General features: G+C 38.1%; 1 protein-coding gene and 1 pseudogene across 7 annotated transcripts in view; one reads left to right on the top strand and one right to left on the bottom strand.

Moving 5' to 3' along the window:
• MARCH8 (membrane associated ring-CH-type finger 8) overlaps positions 1 to 24,051 on the bottom strand; it is a 118,947-nt gene that overhangs the window by 5,773 nt on the left and 89,123 nt on the right. For 6 of the 7 annotated variants that reach the window (XM_011355439.2, XM_023527984.1, XM_023527983.1 and 3 more), the window contains 2 exons: positions 3,219 to 3,301; positions 540 to 720 (listed from right to left, as the gene is read on the bottom strand). In XM_011355439.2, the coding sequence (XP_011353741.1) occupies positions 540 to 720; positions 3,219 to 3,301 (264 nt within the window). Of the gene's footprint in view, positions 1 to 539; positions 721 to 2,131; positions 2,978 to 3,218; positions 3,302 to 24,051 lie in introns of all 7 variants that reach the window. The other variant, XM_023527988.1, reaches the window with a different exon arrangement.
• LOC111736575 lies at positions 19,418 to 19,536 on the top strand (annotated as a pseudogene).

Genomic DNA, 24,051 nt, shown 5'->3' with positions numbered 1-24,051 from the left:
TTACAAAAAATGTGAGTATAGGACAAGGTTCCTCAAGGACATGGGGCCTGAAGAGAGAGCCGCGTTTCATGTAATGCCTAATTCCTTTCTTTTCCCACCAACTCCACCCTCTCATCTAGGAAATACTTTTCACAGGTATATACAAACAAATTTATTGTTATGCTGTGCTTTGTGCCGGGAGAGATACTAATCTCTAATATATGGTCCTAATTAGAGGCAAAGCATGAACAATTAATACATATAAAGTTAAAATGCTGACTAAAATGTCACAAAACAGTCTGTGGTCAAGGACCAAATGAATGACACAGATAAGCAGGCAGTCTTAGTATGAAGGAAAAAGAAAGAGCTTCTTCCTGAGAAGAGGGCCTTGGAAACCAGTACCAGGAACAATGATCTCTACTACATGAATGCATATACCAGCTTCCACTTCTTAAAGAAAAGAACACGAGAGAAGGCTTTGTCCAGCCAAGGTGCTAATTCTGACAAGGGAACTCATTTCAGCAAGGCTGAAGTACTTCTCAGGGCGTCCTTACACATACTTTTCTCAAAGGCTTTAACTTGGTCTCCATGATGAACTCATACTTGCAGAGCTCGCAGCAGCGTGTGTCAGAGCTCTTGATCCACTGCTGCAGGCATGCCTGGTGCACGAAGTGGAGGCTCCCTGTGCAGTGGCAGGGGGTGATCAGAGGGCTCTCGTCATCCCCTTCACAGTGACAGATCCTATGGCAGGAGGAAAGCCAGTCATTACGAGGAGGGCTACATGACAGAGAAGATGACCCTTCAGTGGAAGGTCAACCCCTCAAAGAAAACTTTCAGAAATAAACATCACAGAATTGACTAGAAGCACAAAAACATACAAACACAAATGAAGACAATTACTACAAACTAAAAATTTCTAGCTTACCACACTAACATGGAAAGTCTGGATGGCATTTGTCATCAGAGAGGAAAATGATATAAAAAATGACAAAGCAGTCGTTTTTGGTAAGATTCAAGAACTTCACTGAAAGACAAATTTAAGGCAACATGGAAGCAACTTCCAGAACTTAAGATGTTAAAATAATTAGAAATTTTTTTCTGTATAAAACAGAGCCAGCACTCTACCTTCCAAAAATACCAGTGACTTAAAAAGATGATGGAATTTGCTTTTTGCTATAATCACTGACCTCACCTCCATATACCACAACTACACATTTCTGTCCTCTCTCAGAGAGTAAACAGAGAAATCACAGTACCTCTCCTGGACCTAAAAGAAAAAAACAAAACATTATATGGTACTGCAACTTCATTTCTTTATGCAGGACCACTCATAGCAGTAAGTGAGAATTTAAAATAATTCGTCATTCTAAAGGTGCAGGGTACATGCAACAGGATTTGGCTACTAACCTCAATATCTTAATAGACTTTTGAGAAACAGAAGGGTCTTTTCCAGCAGCTGGAGAGCAGGTAGAGACACCTGGCTTAAAAGGAGCTGGGCTCTGGTCCTGGCCAGGCTCTCAGTTATTTGTTTCTGTGACAGGGGTTTCTGATCCAATTGTTAGAAATTATAACAGCTGGCCCTAAGGAGGAGCGACTGGGGAAAGATTAAAATGGGGAAGGCATAAGAGTGGTGACAAAAAGTAAATTGTGAAAGATTTGGAGGGCCAGAGAAGAATCCTGCACAATAGAGGAGGTAAAGGTGGGAACTGGAGCTAGGATCTGGGTAGAGGTAGCATCCAAGTTAAAAAGAAGGAAAGAAGAAGAGCCTCTCCCCACACATATCATGGTGTAGGTGGAGCGAGGGGTAAACATGAGGCCAGTATTTAAAATCTAGACCATCAAGCCAGAAAACTTTTTCAATTTTTTTTTTTGCAAAGTCTACTTATTTTTAGTTGAGAAGAGTTAGCTTGACCTTTAATATGTGTAGCTTCTTCCTTTTTTATCATCTATGAAACTCATGGGACCTATTTCACAGACACTGATTTTTCAAATGATATCAATACTCCATTCTTCTGGAGAAAACTATTAATCCACAATTGTCTACAACTGCCTATCAATTCATTTTCCTGAAACTTCACATATTAAAGCAAGATGAGGCTACACAGATGTGGTGAGCAGAGATGGCCAGAATGGTGGTTCTTGGCAAACCAACCTGCAGGCATCCCCTGATGTGGACACAGGAGAGATGGGGGGGCATTTTTCAGAGAGGGGAGAAGGACAATCCAGGTCACTGTCCTTCTCCACTGAGCAGAGTGGTGCCCGCAGGACCTTGCTCTTCGATTTTGTGGATGTGCTGTCCTCAAAGACGTCATCATCTCCCATTTCATTGGAGCCGAAGCCCATGCTCCCTGCCAGCCCACTGGAGGACTTGGCAGTATGCTGGTGAGTGGTACAGCTCTCCAGCTCATGGAACCTGTGCAGGCTGCTGGCACTCGAGCCAAGCGAGAGCGAGAACAGGTACCTGAGCAGTCGCCGTCTTCTGGACACAGCCTCGCCATCCGCTTTCTCTTCCAAAAGAGGGACATGCATGCCCCCCTTGCCACCTTCCACCTCTGAGGCAGTTGAATGATGGGCAGATAGAGATGAAACACAAGAATGTTTGGAATGGCCAGGAGGTTTGCTATTCAGTGTTCTTTTTTCTTTATGATGGAACCTGTTAATTCTGAGACATGGATCTTGAGAGAGTATTAATTTCCCTTCAGAACAAGTTCTTTCCACAAAGTCAAAACTTTCCAAAGCATCCTGGGCCTTCTCACCCACATCGTTAAGGGACTTTGAGAACTTTAGTGTTCTTCTGGCTTTGGTATTCTTAGCAGGCTTCAAGGCCTGGACCCATTCTGAACCATAGGAATTTCTCTTTGACGCCTGTAATGTGTCTTTACAGATAACTGTCACAGTGAGCCCTTGTGTCAGAGAACTCTGGCATTGAGGAGCTTTCAAGACAACAGCAGACTGCACGGGACTGTGACGACAACAATCAGAAAATACTGCACTGGAACTGCATGCAGAGAACAGTGGAATAAAAGCACAGAAAGTAAAAACAATTTTAAAAGAGAACAGACATCAAAGTGAAGAAATGAGACTCGTGGTAATTTGGTGAGCAAACAGCACATAAAACTGGACCAACTGTTAGTACAAAGGCATAATGACCAAACTAATGGAAAATTGAGAACCTATAGACACTACTGCTTACTTCTGGGATGCACATGAACCACTGTAGCATCGGCAGCAACTGTTACCTGCAAATATCCTGATTGGAAGGCGTGACAGAAGTGCGAGAGAAGGCAGACACTGGAGCCGATGCCAACGGAGGACCCACAGCCTGCAATGACACACCTCTTAGTTTTCAGGAAATAGCCATGAGGACCAAGAACACCATCTTCTTCTGAATGGTAATGGGGAGAGGATCTAAGAATGTCGGCTATTTCCTACTGCTTAGTGAGTAACATGTACTAGGTCTCTACAAGCTGAGACTAAACAAATCAAACAGCACTTTTCTCATATGTGGGTAAAAGTATAGCCAGGAAATATTTGAGACTGGAACATCTCCTGCAGACTCAGTGGTCATTTATTTCCTAAGTGTCTAAATTTAATTAGTTCATACATCAGTCAAGAAACCATGTACGATAAGGTGTATGGTGATAACAAAAGAAAAGTGTGGTACAACCCTGCCAGTCCTTGCTTCCTTGCCAGCACTCATTTACCTGGTCCCTGGGATAATCCTAATCAAGGCTGGCCGTATGTAAGCACTCTCTCCTTTTCGCAACTTCATGCTACCCTGCCAGAACTCGTTATACAAAAGGGAGACTAGACTACCTGACCACAGGGCCACCTATCCAAAGCTCAACCTGTGGAGGGGGCTGAGCAGAGAAAGCTCCAAAGAGTTCTAATCAAAACAAATAATCGAGAAAATTTAAACTTGAAGGAACATGTAGCAAGAGGTCATGAGATAGAGCTAGGGCTCTGAAAGGTCATGAATAAGCCAAAATTAGAGAAAAAAAATCTAGGAGGGTGAGGAAGTACCACAATGGGAAGAGAAGTGGAAAGAGAGAAATAGCAACAGGGAGTGTGGCTGAGCTAAGAATACAAAATCACCACTAGAGTCCTGCAGCCTCCCACTTCAGCCTCTGTGGGGCCCTTGCTAGGCCTTCTGAAGACTTAGATTCCTGAGTTTCCATGGTCCTAACAATACCATGCATATTCATGTAAATGCATTCTTCCCTCCTTAGGACAGTTAGCCTGAATGAGCATCTGCACCACACATCCTAAACCACATGAAAATAGTATAGTCGTTCCTTGTTATCTGGGGGGATTAGTTCCAGGACCCCCCAAGGATATTAAAATGCACAGGTGTTCAAATCCCTTATATAACATGGCATAGTGTTTGTATATAACTTATATTTGCATATAGGCTACAGCAGGGTATGCCTACACATCACTTCTTTTACGTGAATTCTGCACAGTGCTCAGCACATGGCAAACTCAAATTTTGCTTTCTGGAACTTTCTAGGATTTTCCCCTCCAAAATATTTTTAAGCCTCAGTTGAATGAATCTGCAGATGCAAAACCCATGGATGTGAAACCCATGGACATGGAGGGCCAACTGTAATGTAAGTCTGTTATCAAGAGCATGCCCACATCACCTCCCTACCTTCCCCAGGACCACTCTAGTGGCCCCAAGCTTTGCTCCACAATTCCTCAGCTGAGGCCCAGCCTCCACTTTTGCTAAGTGCCACCTCCAGAGGCGTACTCTCATCCTGGCCCTAGAGCTACAGGACCCGTTAAGGGGAGCCACCAAGATAGGCAGTACCACTGTCCAGAAGCTCTCCCTCTCTGCCTTCTCCTGGAGAGAATCATGACCGGCACTTGAGGTGTTCACTGGACCACTATTCCTGCTCCTCAGCACAGGGAGTAAACATTTTAAATCCAATTAACTTAAAGAAATTTTATCCAAGGAATTACATGTTACCATGCTAAAATCATGCAACATCCTGCAATTAGCACGTCCTGAGTAACAAAAGATCAATATTTATTTTCTAACAAAATGTGCATATGAATATTGGGTATATTTTCTTTGGAAGAAGTATTGGTCAAAGCTCTTAAAATTCTAATGTTCATTTTGAGAAACAAGGTGGAGTGAGAGATGTCTTCAGATCTCTCCCCTTAAGTCAACAAAAAAACACACAAACTGCACAACAGCATGCCTGAGAATGGGATCTCCACATAAGAGCTACAACAGAACAGAACCCCAGGTGTCGGGCGGTAGACTGGGAGAAACAAAGAAGCTGCCTCTTGCAGCCCTCTGAGCTCCCTGTAGGAGGAAAGGGAGGGGAGAAGGTGCAGCGAGGTCCCTTAACAGTCCTGCCTGGGAGAACTGTGAGATCCACCTGGCTGGTGGGAGGGCCCAGTCATCAGAGCAGAAAGCAGAGAAGCAGGGACAGCAGAGAAACAACAGTTGATTTTTACCAGCCACAGTTGCAAAACCGAGGCTGAGCCACAGCCCCCATCTCCTAACCCAGAGTGCCCTTCCCCCCATATCTTCCGAGACCGAACACCACAGAGTGCCAGGGGAATCTGAGCAAATGCTACCAAAACTGTCATTAACCCTGACAGGGACTGAGACTAAGAGCGACCAGCATGATTAAACATCTATAAGGGGGAGGGGAGAAGGTATTATTAAAGCTTTATCATACAAAGCAGGGATCCAAGAGGATTAGATGCCACCTACTAGAAATTAAAAGAAAAATGTCTTATATGCAACAGGCTAAAGGGAGACCTTTATATAATAAATCTTCTTTCTGAAAAATAAAGCAGAATACACATCCATTAATGCACAGGTGAAGAAACAGTCCATTAAATACCACGAACAAACAAGATGACATGGCATTTCATAAAAAGAAAAATCTCCAGAAAATAAGCTGAAAGACAGAGAAATATGCAACATAAATGACAGAGAATTCAGGATGGTAATTCTGAAAAAACTCAGTGAGATCCGAAACAATTCATATCAACAATTTCAAGAATTGAAAAAACAACTAGATCAGCACAATGAGTTCTTCAGCAAGAAGATTGAAACCTTCAAAAATAACAGAATAGAACTTCTGGAGATTAAAAACACATGGCAAGAGTTGAAAAATGAAATAGCAAGCATGGGAAACAGAGTCAACCAAATGGAGGAAAGGATCAGTGATATCGAAGACAGAAAATTAGAAATAAATCAGAAGAGAGAAATTGAAAAATAAAAAATAATGAAAGAGAAATACAAGAATAAGCTAATACCATCAGAAAAGAAACCATAAGAATAATGGACATCATCAAAGGGGAGGAAAAGGAAGAGGGTTAGAAAGCATTTTCAGACAAATAGTTGATGAGAATTTCCCAAATCTAAGAAATAAGCTGGAGCTTGGAATTCAAGAAGTCAACAGAACACCCAATTATCTGAACCCAAAAAGGCTTTCACCAAGACATATTGTGTTAAAATTATCAAAACTCAATGACAAAAACAGAATTCTCAGGGCAGCTATGGAAAAAAAGACGGTAACGAATAAAAGAAAACCCATTAGAATATCGTCAGACTTCTCAGCACAAACCTTATAAACCAGAAAGGAGTGGAAACAAATATTCAAACTATTAAGTGAAAGGAAATACCAGCCAAGATTAATGTATCCAGCTAAGCTCTTCTTTACATATGAAAGAAAAATAGACCTTTCCAGACATACAAAAGTTGAGGGAATTCTTCACTATGAGGCCTATACTACAGGAAATACTGAAAGGGGTCAGCTCAACTAAAACAATATGACAAAAAAAAAAAAATACATTATTAGGAGTAAGGTGACAATCAGGCATATAGAAGTAGAGGAGTGCAACCTTTACTAAGAAAAGGGCATTATAAGCTTAAACAATAAGAAGAGATTTGCTATAGCAAGATAGTAGTGAACGTTCAGCATACATAGGAACAAATTGAGATAAAATGACTGAAAAGGGGAGGATTCAAAGGTCCAAATTCACAAAGGGGAATGGAGATAAGGCATGCACAGAAGAAAATAGACTGTTTATTTACACACACACACACACACACACACACACACACACACACAGTTTTATATATATAACTATCCTTTACATATTCGTAATGGTAACCACACACCAAATATTCAGAACTGAAATATATAACATAAAACAAGAAGGACCAGAGGGAAAGCCCACAAGCGCCAACCAAAAAAAAAAAAAAGAAAAAAACGGAAGCATAAGGACAAGGAAGCAATGGAAACACCGAACTACAAAAAAGCAAAAGATAAAATGGCTATAAAAAGACTTTATATTTCAATAATCACCCTCACTGTAAATGGACTGAACTCACCAATAAGGCACAGAGTTGCAGAATGGATCAAAAAACAAACCCAACTATATGCTGCCTCCAGGAGAAACATCTCAGCTCCAAAGACAAATATAGACTTAAAGTGAAAGGGTGGAAAATGATATTTCAAGCAAATGGCATTCAGAGAAAAGCGGGAATAGCGGTACTAATATCAGACGAAATAGACTTCGAAATAAAAAATGTAAAGAAAGATACTGATGGACACTGCATAATGATAAAGGGGATCATGCACCAAGAAGACATAACACTTATTAATATCTATGCTCCCCATCAGGAAGCCCCGAAATATGTAAAGCAATTACTAACAGAACTAAAGGGAGAAACAGAACAAAATACTATCATACTAGGGGACCTGAATACTCCACTGTCAGATATGGACAGATCATCCAAACAGAAAATCAATAAGGAAATAACATCCTTAAATGACACATTAGACCAAGTGGACATAATTGACATTTACAAAGGCTTCTATCCCAAAACAGCAGCTTATACATTCTTCTCTAGTGCACACGGCACATTCTCAAGAATCGACCACATACTGGGAATAGAGATAGGCTCAACAAATATAAGACGGTTGAAATCATACCAACCATATTCTCTGATAATAACGCTTTGAAACTACAGATCAACTATAAAAAGAAAGCAGGAAGAACCACAAATACAAATACATGGAGGTTAAACAACATATTACCGAAGAATAACAGAGTCAGAGAAGAAATAAAAGAGAGATCAAGATGTACATAGAAATGAATAATAATGATAGTATAACATATCAAAACTTATGGGACACAGCAAAAGCGGTCACAAGAAGAAAGTTCATATCATTACAGACCTATGCCAAAAACAAGAACACGCCCAAATCAACAACTTAACGCTTCCTCTTAAAAAACTAGAAGAGGAAGAACAAATGAAGCTTAAAGTCAGCAGAAGGTAAGAAATAATCAAAATTAGAGCAGAAATAAATGAAGTTGAAAACAAACAAACAAAAAAGAAAATGTAAATGCAACAAAGAGCTGGTTTTTGTGAAGGTTAATACAATTTTAAAAACCCCTGGCTAGACTCACTAAAAAAAAAAAAAAGAAAGGACACAAAATCAGGGACGAAAGGGGAAATTATGACAGACACAGCAGAAATAAAAGAATCATACAAGAATATTATGAAAAAGTATATAACACCAAATTTAATAACCTAGAAGAAATGGACCACTCTTTAGAAAAATACAATCTTCCTAGACTGAATCAGAAGAACTGGAAAATCTAAATAGATCAATCAGTAGTATGGAAATTGAAACAATCATCAAAAAGTCCAGGACCAGATGGCTTCACCAGTGAATTCTACCAAACATTCAAAGAAGATTTAATACCTATTCTCCTCAAACTCTTCCAAAAATCGAAGAGGAGGCAATACTTCCCAACTCATTTTATGAGGCCAATATTACGTAACGATACCAAAACCTGGTAAAGATAACACAAAAAAGAAAACTACAGACCGACATCTTTCATGAACACAGATGCAAAAATCCTAAATAAGATACTAGCAAACTGAATACAGCAACATATGAAAAAGATTACATACCACGATCATGTGGGCTTCATCCCAGAGGCACAGGATGGTTCAACATATGTAAATTGATTAATGTGATACACTAACCACACAAATTAAAAATAAGAATCACATGATTATTATCAATAGATGCAGAAAAAGCCTTCGACAAGCATCCATTTATGATCAAAACACTTAACAAAATGGGTATAAAAGGAAGTACCTTAACTTAATAAAGGCCATCTATGACAAACCCTCAGCCAACATTATACTTAATGGTTGAAAACTAAAAACCTTCCCTCTAAGATCATGAACAAGGCAAGGCTATCCACTATCGCCACTGTTATTCGATATAACCTTAGAGGTCCTAGTGAGTGCAATCAGGCAAGAGAAAGATATAAAAGGCATCCAAATAGGAAATGAAGAAGTCAAACTGTCACTATTTGCGGATGACACAATTCTCTATATAGAAAACTTTAAAGACTCCACAACAACACTACTGGAAACAATAAACAAATACAGTAAAGTTTCTGGATACGAAATCAATGTTCAAAAATCCATAATGATCCTCTACTCAAATAACGAAGCGTCAGAAAAAGAAGTGGAAAAAATAATTCCTTTTGCAATTGCAACAAAAAGAATACCTAGGAATAAATCTAATGAAACATGTGAAGGACCTATATAATGAAAACTATAAGAGCCTATTAAAAGAAATCGAAGAAGATACAAAGATATGGAAAGATAATCCGTGTTCTTGGATTGGAAGAATCAACATAGTTAAAATGACCTTATTACCTAAAACATTATACAGATATATAATACAATCCCCATCAAAATTTCATTGGCATTTTTTAAAGAAATAGAACAAAAAATCATCAGATTTGTATGGAAGCACAAAAGACCTTGAATTGCCAAAGCCATCCTGAGAAAAAAGTACGCGGCTGGAGGCATCACTCTGCCTGACTTCAAATTATACTACAAAGTGACAGTAACCAAAACAGCTTGGTATTGGCAAAAAAAAACAAAACAAAACAAAAAAAAACAGACACATGGATCAGTGGAATGGAATCGAGAGTTGAGAAGTAAACCCATATTTATATGGGAAAATAATTTTCAATAAAATAGCCCAAAACATACAGCGGAGAAAGGAAAGCCTCTTCAATAAATGGTGCTGGAAAGCCATCTGCAAAAGAATGAAACTAGACTGTTGTCTATCAGCACACACCAAAATTAACTCAAAATGGATTAAGGACCTAATATAAGACCTGAAACAACAAAATGCATAGAAGAAAACACAGGATCTTAATTCAAGGACCTTGGACTTAAATAGTATTTTACGAATTTGACCTCAAAGGCAAGGGAAGTCAAAGCAAAAATAAATGAATAGGACTACATCAAACTAAAAAGATTCTGCTCAGCAAAAGAAACCGTCAACAAGGGAAAGAGAATCATCTGAATGGGAAAATATATTTGCAATATATTAGGCCTCCAATAAGGGCCTAATATCCAGAATATACAAAGAACTCATACAACTTAATAACAACAAATAAACAAATGATCCAGTCAAAAAACGGACAAAGGACCTGAACAGACACTTCTCTCTAGAGGACATACAAATGGCCAACAAATATATGAAAAGATGCTCAACATCGCCAGCTATTAGGGAAATGCAAATCAAAACCACAATGAGATACCATCTCACACCTGTTAGAATAATCAATAGGACAAGTAATAACAAATGGTGGAGAGGATGCAGAGAAATAGGAACCCTCATACACTGCTGGTGGGACTGCAAATTGGTACAGCCACTATGGAAAACAGTATGGAGGTTCCTCAAAAAACTAAGAACTGATCTACCATATGATCCAGCAATCCCTCTACTGGATATTTACCCCAAAGACTTGAAAATCCATATCCGAAAAGATATTTGCACACCAATGTTCATGGCAGCATTATTCACAGTGGCCAGGACATGGAATCAACTGAAGTGTCCTATGATAGATGAATGGCTAAAGAAGCTGTGGTACATATATACAATGGAATATTACTCAGCCATAAGAAGAGATGAAATACAGCCATTTGCAACAACCTGGATGGAACTCGAGATAATCATGCTAAACTAAATAAGCTAGACAGAAAAAGCTGAATATCACATGATATCATTTATATGTGGGCTATAAACCTAAAAGCAACAAATGAACAGGACAAACAGAGACTCATGGTCATGGACAATAGACTAGTGGTCACCAGAGGGTAGGGGAGAGGGGGGAGCTATACAGGGTAATGGGGGTCAAATATGTGGTGACAGAAAGAAATCTATTTGGAAGGTGAACACACAGTGTAAACATATATATGGCTTACTGTTAAAGTGTACAGCTGAAACTTATTGGATTTCATTAACCGATGTCACCATAAAACTAATTTAAAAAAAAAAAGATTATAATGTTTAATTTATTTAGATACATGAAAATGACATCCCCAAAATAACCTGCCACTACCTTGTCATGATTCTTCGTAAAACAAAATGAAGGGGGGTCTCACGACTCACGTGGTCATTACACTGTTACATTTCCATTGTGTAAGCCACCCTCCTCTGCTTTCTCCTGCACCCTCCTCTCAGGCAGCCATCCCAGGCTCTACCCCTGAGGACTCCTCTGCCCCAGCCTGGCCAGAGTACAGGTACTGGGTCCACTGTCTAGACTCTGGAGATGAGCACACAGGGCCTTTACCGTTACTCTCTATGGGGGAGTGGGCTGAGGGTAGCCACGCTGAAGTCCTGAGCTTTTAATCTGCCTGTTCTCTGCTATTCAGTCCTAACCCCTTTCTGAGACAAGAAGCCTTCTTGAACTTCTTGCTCCCTTCTTTTATTTCCAAGGGTGACCAGCTCTGTTTAGCATCTGTAGGCAAGGCTAGAAATATAACGTAAAAGCCACAAGCTAGTCAGGCTGTATTATAGAGAAGTGAGAGTCATCACCATGCCTCCCCAGGTAGACCTTGGAGGAAGGGAGGACAGGAATGTTCAGCTATATTCAGATCCTTGTCCCCTCACTGCTATGGGATAAGCTCTACTTCTTCTGTGTTGCTGAATCAAGTTTAGTAGCTCGGACTAAGGTATAGAAGAAATTTTCCCATATAGAGGGATGGAAGAGTGTAATGCTCACCAATAAAGGAGAGGGAATTATCTAGTTATCTCCCTCCCTGTTATCTCTGTAAGGACGTGATCTCCCGAAACCATATGTATTTTCCTATATTCTGAAGGGAAGGCAAACCCTATGGGAGGAAAGCATGGTTCTATCTGGAGAATGAGGCCCTCCAGGGTCAGTGTCCTGGGAGGAGGCAGGTCTCAGACCAGAAGCTGAAATCAAAAGAAAATGGCCTCTCACTCCTGTTTTGATCTGTAAGTAATTCCTGTGAAAAAGCGAAGTCTCGGGTAACAATCACATGCGCATGATAGAGGGACAGCTTGGAGGTAAGGGGGAAGAGCTTCAGAGCAGAACAAAGCCTACAACAAGGACCTGTGATCACTTCATGAATCTCCCATCAGGTGTATCACAGGGAACTCACATACAGTTGTTTGTACTTGCAGCAGAGCATTAAGCCTGCAAGATGGCGACAACAGTCCCAAACCCTTGCTCTGTTCATTAGGAAACAGAAATAGTTTCAGAATCCTCTATCCATGTTCCTGCCCTCATTTCATCCTCTCCAATCCCACAGAACATATCACGAGACACTCTGAGCAGGTAATATCCAAGCCTCAGCATGCCCCCCAATAACAGAGAAAAAGTCTGCTCTATTAGATGATGAAGTTTCAAGGACATTTTAAAAACCTACTTACTATTGTTTTACATAAATACAAACCAACAAATGCCTCATTTTGATTGACTCCTTCTCCAATAAGAGTGAGAAAATGAGCAGGATTTGTGGGGCCAACGTAGCTCCCATAAGAGGCTCCTTCTGTCACCAGCTAAAGAGGAACACAGGTTGAGTTCAGGACCACTATACATTTAAAATACTCACCAAAGCACAGCTCAACAACTTTAAAGAGTTTAACGTGTTACTGGTATCAAACTCAGTTAAAACCTATCAACCTATCAATGAGGATTTGAAACACTGGCCTGATCAACAACAGCAACAAAATGAAGGCTACAGCTTCAAATATAGTTTCTGGGTTGAAATGTCAAGATCAAGTTGAGTCAAGGGGCCAGCAGTCTCCTCTCTGAGGCCCAGAGCACCGACAGCTCTCCCACTCTTCTAGCACTGACAACTCTCTAGCTCTTCCAAAAGCAGCAGTACTGGCCTCAAGGGAATAGGACTCTGTGCCACAGCTCTCCAGAGAACACTCTTCCCTTTTACAAGGATCAGGCCACAGTACTGTTACTGATAAAAGGTGTAAATGCTCCTAATGAGAAAATGCAAATGTGTGAAGAAAACTTAGGCTCTGTGTTCCTGAAGTTCTTTGTTGGTTCTCAACCAAGAGACTTTCCAGTCATGACAAGGAATGTAAAGCAATCTCAGTAAAAAAAAAAAAAAAAAAGAAAGAAAAATCAGAAAAATCTCTTTTTCGTAACATGTTATAATTAATTATGCCAAAACAACTCCCTGGATTCTGTGTAGGCCTAAATCCCAGTTGATTTTATTTCTTAGGAATGACAAATACTTTTAGATATTTTGTTTTGCGTACTCAAGTCACTCAGTGGTTGGCTTGCCTATCAGACTCACTGATTTAAATGACTTTTATCAAGGCTGCCAAAAACATATAAAGAAAACTTTCCACATACCCATGGTAAAAGTTGGCATTCCCCGTTTCCTTTTAAGAGAACTTACTGCCTTTGGAAGGGCTCTTAAACAGACTTATCAAGTAGACTTCTCAGTCAATGCAGGACACCAGCCTTACCTTCCTGACTTTCTTTTTGCTTCACTTCCTTTCCTTACTCCTTCCATGGGGTGGGTTATTGTCCAACCTCCCTCTCTATCACCTCCTCCTTCTCTGTTGCAAACTCCTACTGAGCCTTCTTTTCTTTTACCAGTAAAGCTACTTTTAAACATTTGGAAGTCTCAGGTCCCTAAAAAAAAGTGAATCTGCCCAACTGATTCATAGCAACAGGCACAGGGCCATGAGAAATGTTCTGGTTTGTCTGTTTACTTTTAAGCCAGGAGGAATTTAAAGAAGGGCTGGATAAGGAGGTAAGAGTCAAGTAGGGCTCAGGTTTATAACTAGCCTCAAATTACAGTATGACTTAATAGAAAAAAATGGGAAAGAAAGTAGAGGTGATTCTTAAAACATGAAAACAAGCTTAACCTCTCTCACAATGAGAAACACAAATTAAAAACTACAATGAGATAAACCATAATCAACAATAGGAAAAGGTTTTTTTATTATTAAATAATATCTGTGTTGACAAAAGTATGGGAAAACAAGCATGTTTATACGTTGCTAGTGAGAAAGTAAACTTGGTGAACTTGGCAACTTGGCAATTTCTCTAAGAATTAAAAATGCACATACACATACAGCATTTCTACTTTTAGGAAATCATCCTCATACGTACATACTTATGTACAAAGAGGTTTGTAGAGAACTGTTTGTAGCAGCAAAGAGCTGTAATAACCTCAATGCCCGTGCGCTTCAATGTTAATTGAGTCAATACAGGTATGTTTATGGAAAGGAATGCCAGGTAGCTATTAAAAGAAGGGAAAGCTCATTGTAGTCAGTAATGAGAGCATGGAGGAAATAGGCAGAGGTAAGAGCTATGCTGTGTGTGCTGGCATGTGCAGACTACCTATCAAGGGACGAGTGCACACTTCCAAGGGTCCTAATAGTGGTTTCTTCTGAAACATGGAAGAACAACAGGGACCCTGGGTGGGAGGACACTGACTTTTCATGAAGACCCTTCCCAATCATTACACCACTTTTACCATGAACAGGTATTTCCTAAACACAGTAACATTTTAAAAATAACACGCAATTCTTAAAGTTTAAGAAGTAAAAAACAAACAAACTACGGATATATAACAACTGTTATGATTTTCCAAATCTGGGAAAACCAGTAGAGAAATTGGTTTAGTAGGTCATAAACTACATTAAAAAAAAAAATGAAATAAAAAAGATGTCAGAGTATATCATACATCATAAGGATTAAGTGGGAGAATTTTTTCTTTCAGTTTTATGCGTGAGTGAACTGAGTTTCAATGTGAAAACTACTACTTATAAAGGATCATGGTCCAAATAATTTAAAAGTTATTATAATACTATATTTCCACAAAGAATATACAAAATATCAAAATAAGTTAAGGAAGATGGCTTAATTGAGAAAGCATGTTACATTGTCAGCACAAAGTTTTCAGAAGTGAAGGGCTCTGACAGAAGATCTTTCCTCTATATGGATAGAATTTGCCACCTGTATTAGATTTCTATTGCTGTGTAACAAATTACCACTAACTTAATGGTGTAAAAATACACAAATTTTTCATCTGATGCACAGTGTGACAGGATCCTCTATTCAGGGTCTTCCCATTTCTGGAGGCCCTGGGGAATACAATTCCATGTTTATTCAGGTTGTTGGCAGAATGCAATTCCTTGAAGCTTTATAAGTAAGGACCCCATTTCCCTGCTGGGTTTCAGCCTGGAGCCACCCATATTCTTCATCAATCCCTCCTCATCTTCAAACCCACTCTTGCTTCTAATCGCTGACATCCTCTTGACACCAGCTACAGAAAGCTTTCTACTTTTAAGAGCTCATGTGATTCCATTCAATCAACATAGCATGATCATGGGAATGACCTCTCGTCATAGTCACAGATTCTGGGCATTAGGATGGGTCATCTTTGGGGGCCATTTTAGAATTTCTGGTTACCAGGCCACCTTATATTTACTTCCTGCTCAGGTGGTCACTAAATGCTACTGCTCTCCCACTCCCAAACCAAGAGATAGTAATCTGCACCTTCCACCACTGAGCAGGCCTGACTTCATATAATAAAGCCCAATAAAATCTCAGTTGATGTTCAGAGACTGCCAATGTACACACTAAGATTGTATTTCAGGAAACTTTCTGCTTAGCACAGAAGTTACTCTGTGAAAACAAATGCTTAGCTATGGGAGACTCTGATTTCTGTAAATAAACACCCAGTTATATTTCACTTCAAAAATGAACTACAATTAAAAGAAGAGAGGCAGAAGAATATGTCCCAAATGAAGGAATGAGGAGGAAAAAAAGAAGAAAGAAAAACTCTAATGAAAGGGAGATAAGTAACTTTCCAAATAAAGATTTCAAAGAAGGAGTCATAAGGATGCTCAACAAACTTAGGAGTAGAATAGAGGAACTCAGAGAGTACTTCAACAGAGTTAGAAAATGTACTAAAGAACCAATCAGAGATGAAGAATACAATTACTGTAAGGAAGAATACATTAGAAGGAATCGACAGAAGATTAGTTGCTACAGAAGAAAAGATTATCCACTTGGAAGACAGAACAGAGGAAATAATGCAATCAGAAGAATAAAATGAAAAAAGAATTTTTAAAAATGAAGATAGTATAAGAGATCTTTAGGATAAAATCAAGCACTCTAATATTTGCATTATAGGGGTTCCAGAAGGAGAAAAGAGAGAGAACGGGTAGAAAGAATATTTGAAGAAATAATGGGTGAAAACTTTTCTAATCTGGAACTGAAGACAGACATCCAGGTCCTGGAAGCACAGAGAGTTCCAAACAAGAGGAACCCAAAGAGGCTAACGCCAAGACATATTGTACTTAAAATGAAAAAATTAAAGAGACAATCTTGAAGGCAGCAAGAAGGAAACAAATCACATACAAAAGAAACCCCATAAGGCTATCATCATCTAATTTCTCAGCAACAATTTGAAGCCGAAGAGAGTAACAAGAAATATTTAAAGTGCTGAAAGAGAACCTACAACCTAGAATACTATATCCAACAAGGTTATCACTTATAAATGAAGGAGAGAGAAAATAGTTCCCAGACAAGGAAAATTGGCTTAGTTTAGTTCACATCACTAAGCTGGCTATAAAGGGTCTTCTTTAAGTAAAAAAAAAAAGGTTATAATCAGAAATAAGAAAATACAGGAAAGAGAAAATCTCACTGGTAAAATCAAATATATAATAAACACAGCGAATCAACTATTTAAAGAGCTAAAAAGAAGATTAAAATATAAAAGTAGCAAAATTAACTATAGTTACAATAAGCATTAGGGGACACATAAAACAAAAAAATATAAAACATGACTTTAAAAACATAAAGAGTGGGTGGGGGAGTAAAAAGGTAGTGCTTTAAGAATGTGTTTTAACTTACAAGCCTATCAGTACAAAATACACTACTATAGATAAAGATGGATATATCTGAACCTCACAGTAAACACGACCCTCCAAAAAATATACAAATAATAAAGAGAAAGGAACCCAATTAAAACACTAAAGAAAACAAGCAAATAAAAAAAGAAAGAGATCAAGAGAATTAAAAACAGGAAAGAAAAACCAAAAAACAATTAATGAAATGGCAATAAGCATATACCTATCAATAATTACTTTAAATGTAAATGGACTAAATGCTCCAATGAAAAGACATAGGGTAGCAGAATGGATTAAAAAAACAAGACCAATCTATATGCTGCCTATAAGAGACTCACCTTAGATCAAAAACACACAGGCTGAAAGTGAAGGGATGGAAAAAGATATTCCATGCAAATAGAAACAAAAAGAAAACTAGAGTAGCAATACTCGTTATCAGACAAAATTGTCTTTAAAACAAAGAATGTAAAAAGAGACAAAGAAAGACATTACATAATGATAAAGGGATTAATCCAAGAACAGGCTATAAACATTGTAAATATCTGAGCGTCCAACACAGAAAAACCCAAGCATATAAAGCAAATATAAATGGACATAAAGGCAGAAATTAATAGCAATAATTAAGGACTTTAATACTCCACTTACCTCAATGAATAGATCATTTAGACAGAAAATTAATGCGGAATAATGGCCTTAAATGCCACATTAGACCAGATAAACTTAACGGCACTTTTAGAACATTTCATCCCAAAACTGCAGATTAGACATAATTCTCAAGTGCACATGGAACATTTTCCAGGATAGACCATATATTAAGCAACAAAACAAGCCCCAATAAATTCAAGAAGACTGAAATTATATCAAGCAAATTATCAGACCACAGTGGTGTGAAATTAGAAATCAACTGCAGCAGGGGTCCCCAACCCCCAGGACATGGACCAGTACTTGTCCGTGGCCTATTAGGAAACAGGCCACACATCAGGAGGTGAGCAGCAGGTGAGCAAGCAAAGCTTCATCTGTATTTTCAGCCGCTCCCCAGCACTAGCATCACCACCTCAGCTACACCTCAGATCATCGGGCATTAGAGTCTCATAGGAGCACTGGTCCCTGGTACCAAAAAGGTTGGGTACTGCTGGTCTACAGAATGAAAACTGAAAAAAAACTCAAATACATGGAGACTAAACAACATGCTTCTAAACAACCAATGGATCAAAGAAGATAATCAAACAGGAAATCAAAAACTACCTTGAAACAAATGAAAAGAAAAACACAACTTTATAAAATTTATGGCCTACCTCAAGAAACAGGAAAAACCTCAAGTAAACAATCTAACTAAAAAAAAAAAAAATCTAATTTTACAGCTATAGGAAGCAGAAAAAAGAACTAATAAAAGCCAAAGCAAATACAAGGAAGAAATAATAAAGAGCAGAGCAGAAATAAATGAAATAGAGACTAGAAAAACAATAGAAAAGACCAATAAAGCTAAAAGCTGGTTATTTGAAAGGATAAATAAAATGGACAAACCTCTATCAAGGCTCATCAAGAAAAAGGAGAACCCAAATAAAATCAGAAATGAAAGAGAAGAGATTACACCTGACACTTCAGATATGCAAAGGATCATTAACAAATTTTATGAATAACTGCCAACAAATTGGACAATCTAGAAGAAATGGATAAATGTCTAGAAACATACAAACTACCATGACTAAACCAGGAAGAAACAGAAATCAAAACAGATTGATTACTATCAAGAAACTGAAGCAGTAATCAAAAAACTCCCAACAAACAAAAGCCCAGGAACAGACAGCTTCCCAGGTTAATACTACAAAACATTTAAAGAAGAATTAATACCTACCCTCAAACTACTCCAAAAAACTGAAAATGAAGGAACATTTCCAAACTCATTCTACAAGGCTAGCATTACATCCTGATATCAAAACCAGACATAGAAAATACAAAAAAAAAAAAAAGAATTACAGACCAATATCTCTGATGAACATACTAGGAAACCGAATTCAACAATAAATTAAAAGGATTATACACCATCATCAAGTGAGATTTATACCAGGGATGCAAGTATATGGTGGTTCAACAACCACCATATATATGATGATTATACACCATCATCAAGTGAGATTTATACCAGGGATGCAAGTATATGGTGGTTCAACAACTGCAAAAAAATTAATGTCATTCATCATATCAAAAAAAAACAAGGGTAAGTCTACAGTCATGCTACTGTGAACGAGCCAGATTCTGTCTGATCTCGGAAGCTAAGCAGGGTCGGGCCTGATTAGTACTTGGATGGGAGACCACCTAGAAAGACCAAGTGCTATAGGCATAAAAAATAAAAAAAATAAAAAAAAAAGGGATTGTAAACTGACAAGGTCCTTGCAATCTGTGAGGTCAACCAAGGGTTGCCTTGCCTTAAAAACAAACAAACAAACAAAGATAAAAACCATATGATCATCTCAATAGATGCAGAAAAAGCATTTGACAAAATTCAACATTCACTTATGATAAAAACTCTCAACAAAGTGGGATATAGAAGGAACTTCAGCATAATAAAGGCCATAAAAACATTATAACTCAATGGTGAAAAGCTAAAACCTTTTCTTCTAAGATTAGGAATGAGAAATAGACGCCCATTATTGCCACTTCTATTCAACATATCATTTGACATTCTAGCCACAGCAATTAGACAAAAAAAAAAAAAGATTAAAGAAAAAGAAAAAGCATCCAAACTGGAAAGGAAAAAGTACAACTGTCATTCCTTGCAGATAACATAATACTATATATAGAGAACCCTAAAGATTCCACCAAAATTTAATAGAATAAATGAATTCAGTAAAGTAGCAGGGCACAAAATTAATATACAGAAATTTATTGTGTTTCTATACACTAATGAACAGGAAGAAGGAGAAATTAAGAAAACAATCCTATTTACAACTGCATCAAAAAATAAAGTAAAAAACCTAAGAATAAATTTAACCAAGGTGGTAAAAGACCTGTACTCAGAAAATTATAAGATGTTAAGAAAGAAACTGAAGAGGACACAAATAAATGGAAGGCTGTACGGTGCTCATGGATTGGAAGGATTACTATTTTTTTAAATGACCATACTACCCAAAGCAATCTACAGATTCAATGCAACCCCTATTAAAATACTAACAACATTCTTCTTGGAACTAGAACAAATAATGCTAAAATTTATATGGAACCACAAAAGACCACAAATAGCCAAAGCAATCTTGAGAAAGAAGAACAAAGTTGGAGGTATCATGCTCCTTGACTTCAAACTATACTACTAAGCTATGATAGTATACAGTAAACAGTATAGTACTGACACAAAAACAGACACATAGATCAACAGAATGGAATAGAGAGCCCAGAAATAAATCCTCACTTATATGGTCAACTAATCTACAACAAAAGAGGCCAGAATATACAAGGAAAAATAACAGTCTCTTTAACAAGAGGAGTTGGAAAACTTGTACGATGAGCAAAAAAAAAAAAGAAACTGGACCACTCTCTTACACATATACAAAAAAATCCTCAAAATGGATTAAAGACTTACATGTAAGACCTGAAACCATAAAACTCTTAGAAGGAAACATAGGTAGTAGGCTACTTGACATCGGTCTCAGTAATATCTTTATGGATTTGTCTCCTTGAGCAAATAAAACAAAAGCAATGATAAACAAGTGGGGCTTCATCAAACTAAAACTCTACATAGTGAAGGAAACCACCAACAAAATGAAAAGGGAACCTACTGAATGGGAGAAGATATTTGCAAATGATCCATTCAATAAGAAGTTGATATCCAAAATATATAAAGAACTCATACAACTCAATAATAAAAAATAAACAATCCAAACAAAAAATGGGCAGAGAACATAGACATTTCTCCAAAGAACACATACAAGTGGCAAAAGACATACGAAAAGATGCTCAACATCACTAACTATTAGGGAAATGCAAATTAAAACTACGATGAGATACCACTTTACACCTGTCAGTATGGCTATCATCAATAAATCAAAAACAAGTGCTGGTGAGGATGTGGAGAAAAGGGAACCCTTGTGCACTGTTGGTGGGATCGCAAATGGTGCAGCCACTATGGAAAACAGTATGGAGGTTCCTCAAAAAATTAAAAATAGAACTATCTTATGACCCAGCAATTCCACTTCTGGGTATTTATCCAAAGAAATTCAAAATGCTAACTTGAAAAGATATATGCATCTCTATATTCATTGCAGCACTATTTACGATAACCAAGCTATGAAGCAATATAAGCATCCATCCTTAGACAATTGGATAAAGAAGATGTGATACATATATACAATGGAACATTGCTTGGCAATTAAAAAGAATGAAATCTTACCATTTGCGACAATATGGATGGACCAAGAGGGTATTATGCTAACTGAAATAAGTCAGAGAATGATAAATACCATATGATTTCACTTATATGTGAACTCTAAAAAGCAAAATAAACAAAATAGAAACAGACTCATAGATACAGAGGACAAACTGATAGTTGCCACATAGGAGGGAGTTTGGGGGATGGGTAAAAAGAGGGAAGGAATTAAGAGGTACAAATTGATAGTTACAAAATAGTCATGGGATGTAAAGTACAGCATAGGGAATATAATCAATAATATTGTAATAACTATATATGGTGCCAGGTGGCTACCAGACACCAGAGGGATCACTTTATTTATTATACAAATGTCTAATCACTATGCTGTACACCTGAAATGAATATAAATACTGAATGTCAACTGTAATTAAAATACATATGTACATGCATACATACGTACATACATATTTAAAAAATCTAAATGGAACACTATGAGACAGATTGAAGGCTTTTTTTTTTTTTCACTTGTTCTCAGCCTCTAACTTCGTGAACCAGAATGTATAAGTAGTAAACTGCAGAAGCATAATGCAGACTGCAGTTAACTAAGTGAGCACAAATCAGCACCTGTTGGAGGCTGACTCAGCAGAAAAAAATCTCCTGACAGAGACCAAGGAGATTTCACATGACACAAAACATGTCCCTGATCTGACCTTTCTTTGTATCCTGTATCTCAAGGGTATAAAGCATCTGTTTAAGTATGTCTGCTACACTGAAGATGGGACTTTACATGCCCTGGCCTAAAATTGGCCTCAAACAACAGATTCATTTTACAAATACTGCAATAAAGAACTTCATTCTCAAAAACAGTTACCTTTCACAGCAGTCCTGCCTTCCCCCCAACAACCCCATTTAACTTGTTTATGCCTAAGATGCCTTATTATATGAACTTTCTTTTTTACAGAGGGTTACATTTTGCCTCAAAATTTCATACTGGGAAGTTATGTGAGCATACACCACTCCTGAGATTTTCCTTTTAACCAGCAGGAATTCCTGCTTTGAAATGGAAGGGGCCCAGATCTTCTTGGCCCTGCTCTGTGGCAGAAAGTTTTGAGGCTTTTCCAGTTCCCCTGTTCAGGAAAGTGTTAGTGTGGGGCTAAAATGCTTTTTAAGAAAAATCTCAACCCTATCTACAGGGAGCTCTATGCCAGTGGCCATGTTTGTTTTGCTCATCATTTTACACCAGTACCTAGAGCTCAGTGTCTCTAGGTACAAGCAACGCACAATAAAAATGTATGCAAGAAAAAAAAAAAGGCAGAGTTTTTATTAGATATCTTACTTTTCACCCTGGTGAAAGTTATTTTAAATACATAGTTCTGCCTTTGATCAGTAAGAAAATAATAAGAGCTACCATCAAGGACTATCCTGACCCAATCAACCTAAGAGCACCTGGGTTCAACAAAGTTCAGAAAGAGTCAGCTTACTGACTCACTGCAATAAGGGAGCTGTCCCTGTCCCATGGCTCCTGGCAAACATTATTATTAAGACTCACAACAACCCTGAAGGTTGTATTACTTCCCAATTTACACATCAGGAAATTAAAGCTCAGAGAAGGGTCGTTCCTCAAAGCCACATGTTTAGTAAATCCTTTTCCATCTAACCCCAAAATCCTCACACAGCAACTCAAAATAGCTATACCCCAGGCCTTCGCCAAGTGCACGAAATGTTCAAGACACTGTAAGCCAGTGGTTCACAAACTTTTAACTACAGGAGGAAACTGCTTCAAATATATCTTACTAAAATCATAAACAAACTAACAGACACATATTTGAGGCACAGGACGAGGCTCTCCTCTAGATCTCTGCCGCTGGGGCAAAGCAGCAAGTGCTACTGTACGCTTTTAAAGTGTTTAATTAAACTTAATCAGACAGGCCATCTGGGTCTGCACTTTCTCACTCTTCTCAATGCTTAAACACTAGACAGCTCCTTCAAAAGGTGGCAGGGTAGAACTTGCCTTTTTACTGAGAAAGTAATGATCTACCACTGCAAAGTTTTACAGCTCCAGCATTCCTGGCTTAAGGAACAGCAAAAGAAAAGAGATGGAGATTAGAACGGGAGAGAGAATTCAGTGAAAGGTATTTATATGAGGTGGCCTAACTCCGTAGTTTGAGTGACTAGTCTCGGGGGAGGCCAAGAATAAACAAAGGAGCACTCTGCAAATGGCCTTCAGTGTCACACTGAGCACTACAGACTTTCAGTTTTATGCCAAATTAAGTGGATGAATGATATGATTAGATAACAACATTAGATGCCTAAGAACAGATTAAGGTCTTAAAGGATCTGCTAGATTCTACTTTTGGTTCAAAAAAATAGGGTGATATGAATGAAAACATCTGTGTAGTTTGTAAATTAAAAAGGCATATAAGTGACTTTATTTCAGAGTACTTAGGAGGCTTGAGACAGCAGGACAATTTTTGTCATGTTATTCAGACCTTC

This window comes from Pteropus vampyrus, unplaced genomic scaffold (assembly GCF_000151845.1).
Source record: "Pteropus vampyrus isolate Shadow unplaced genomic scaffold, Pvam_2.0 Scaffold20, whole genome shotgun sequence".
Classification (NCBI taxonomy): Eukaryota; Metazoa; Chordata; class Mammalia; order Chiroptera; family Pteropodidae; genus Pteropus; species Pteropus vampyrus.
The sequence above is the reverse complement of the archived record's forward strand: the minus strand, read 5'-3'. Positions and strand labels throughout refer to the sequence as shown.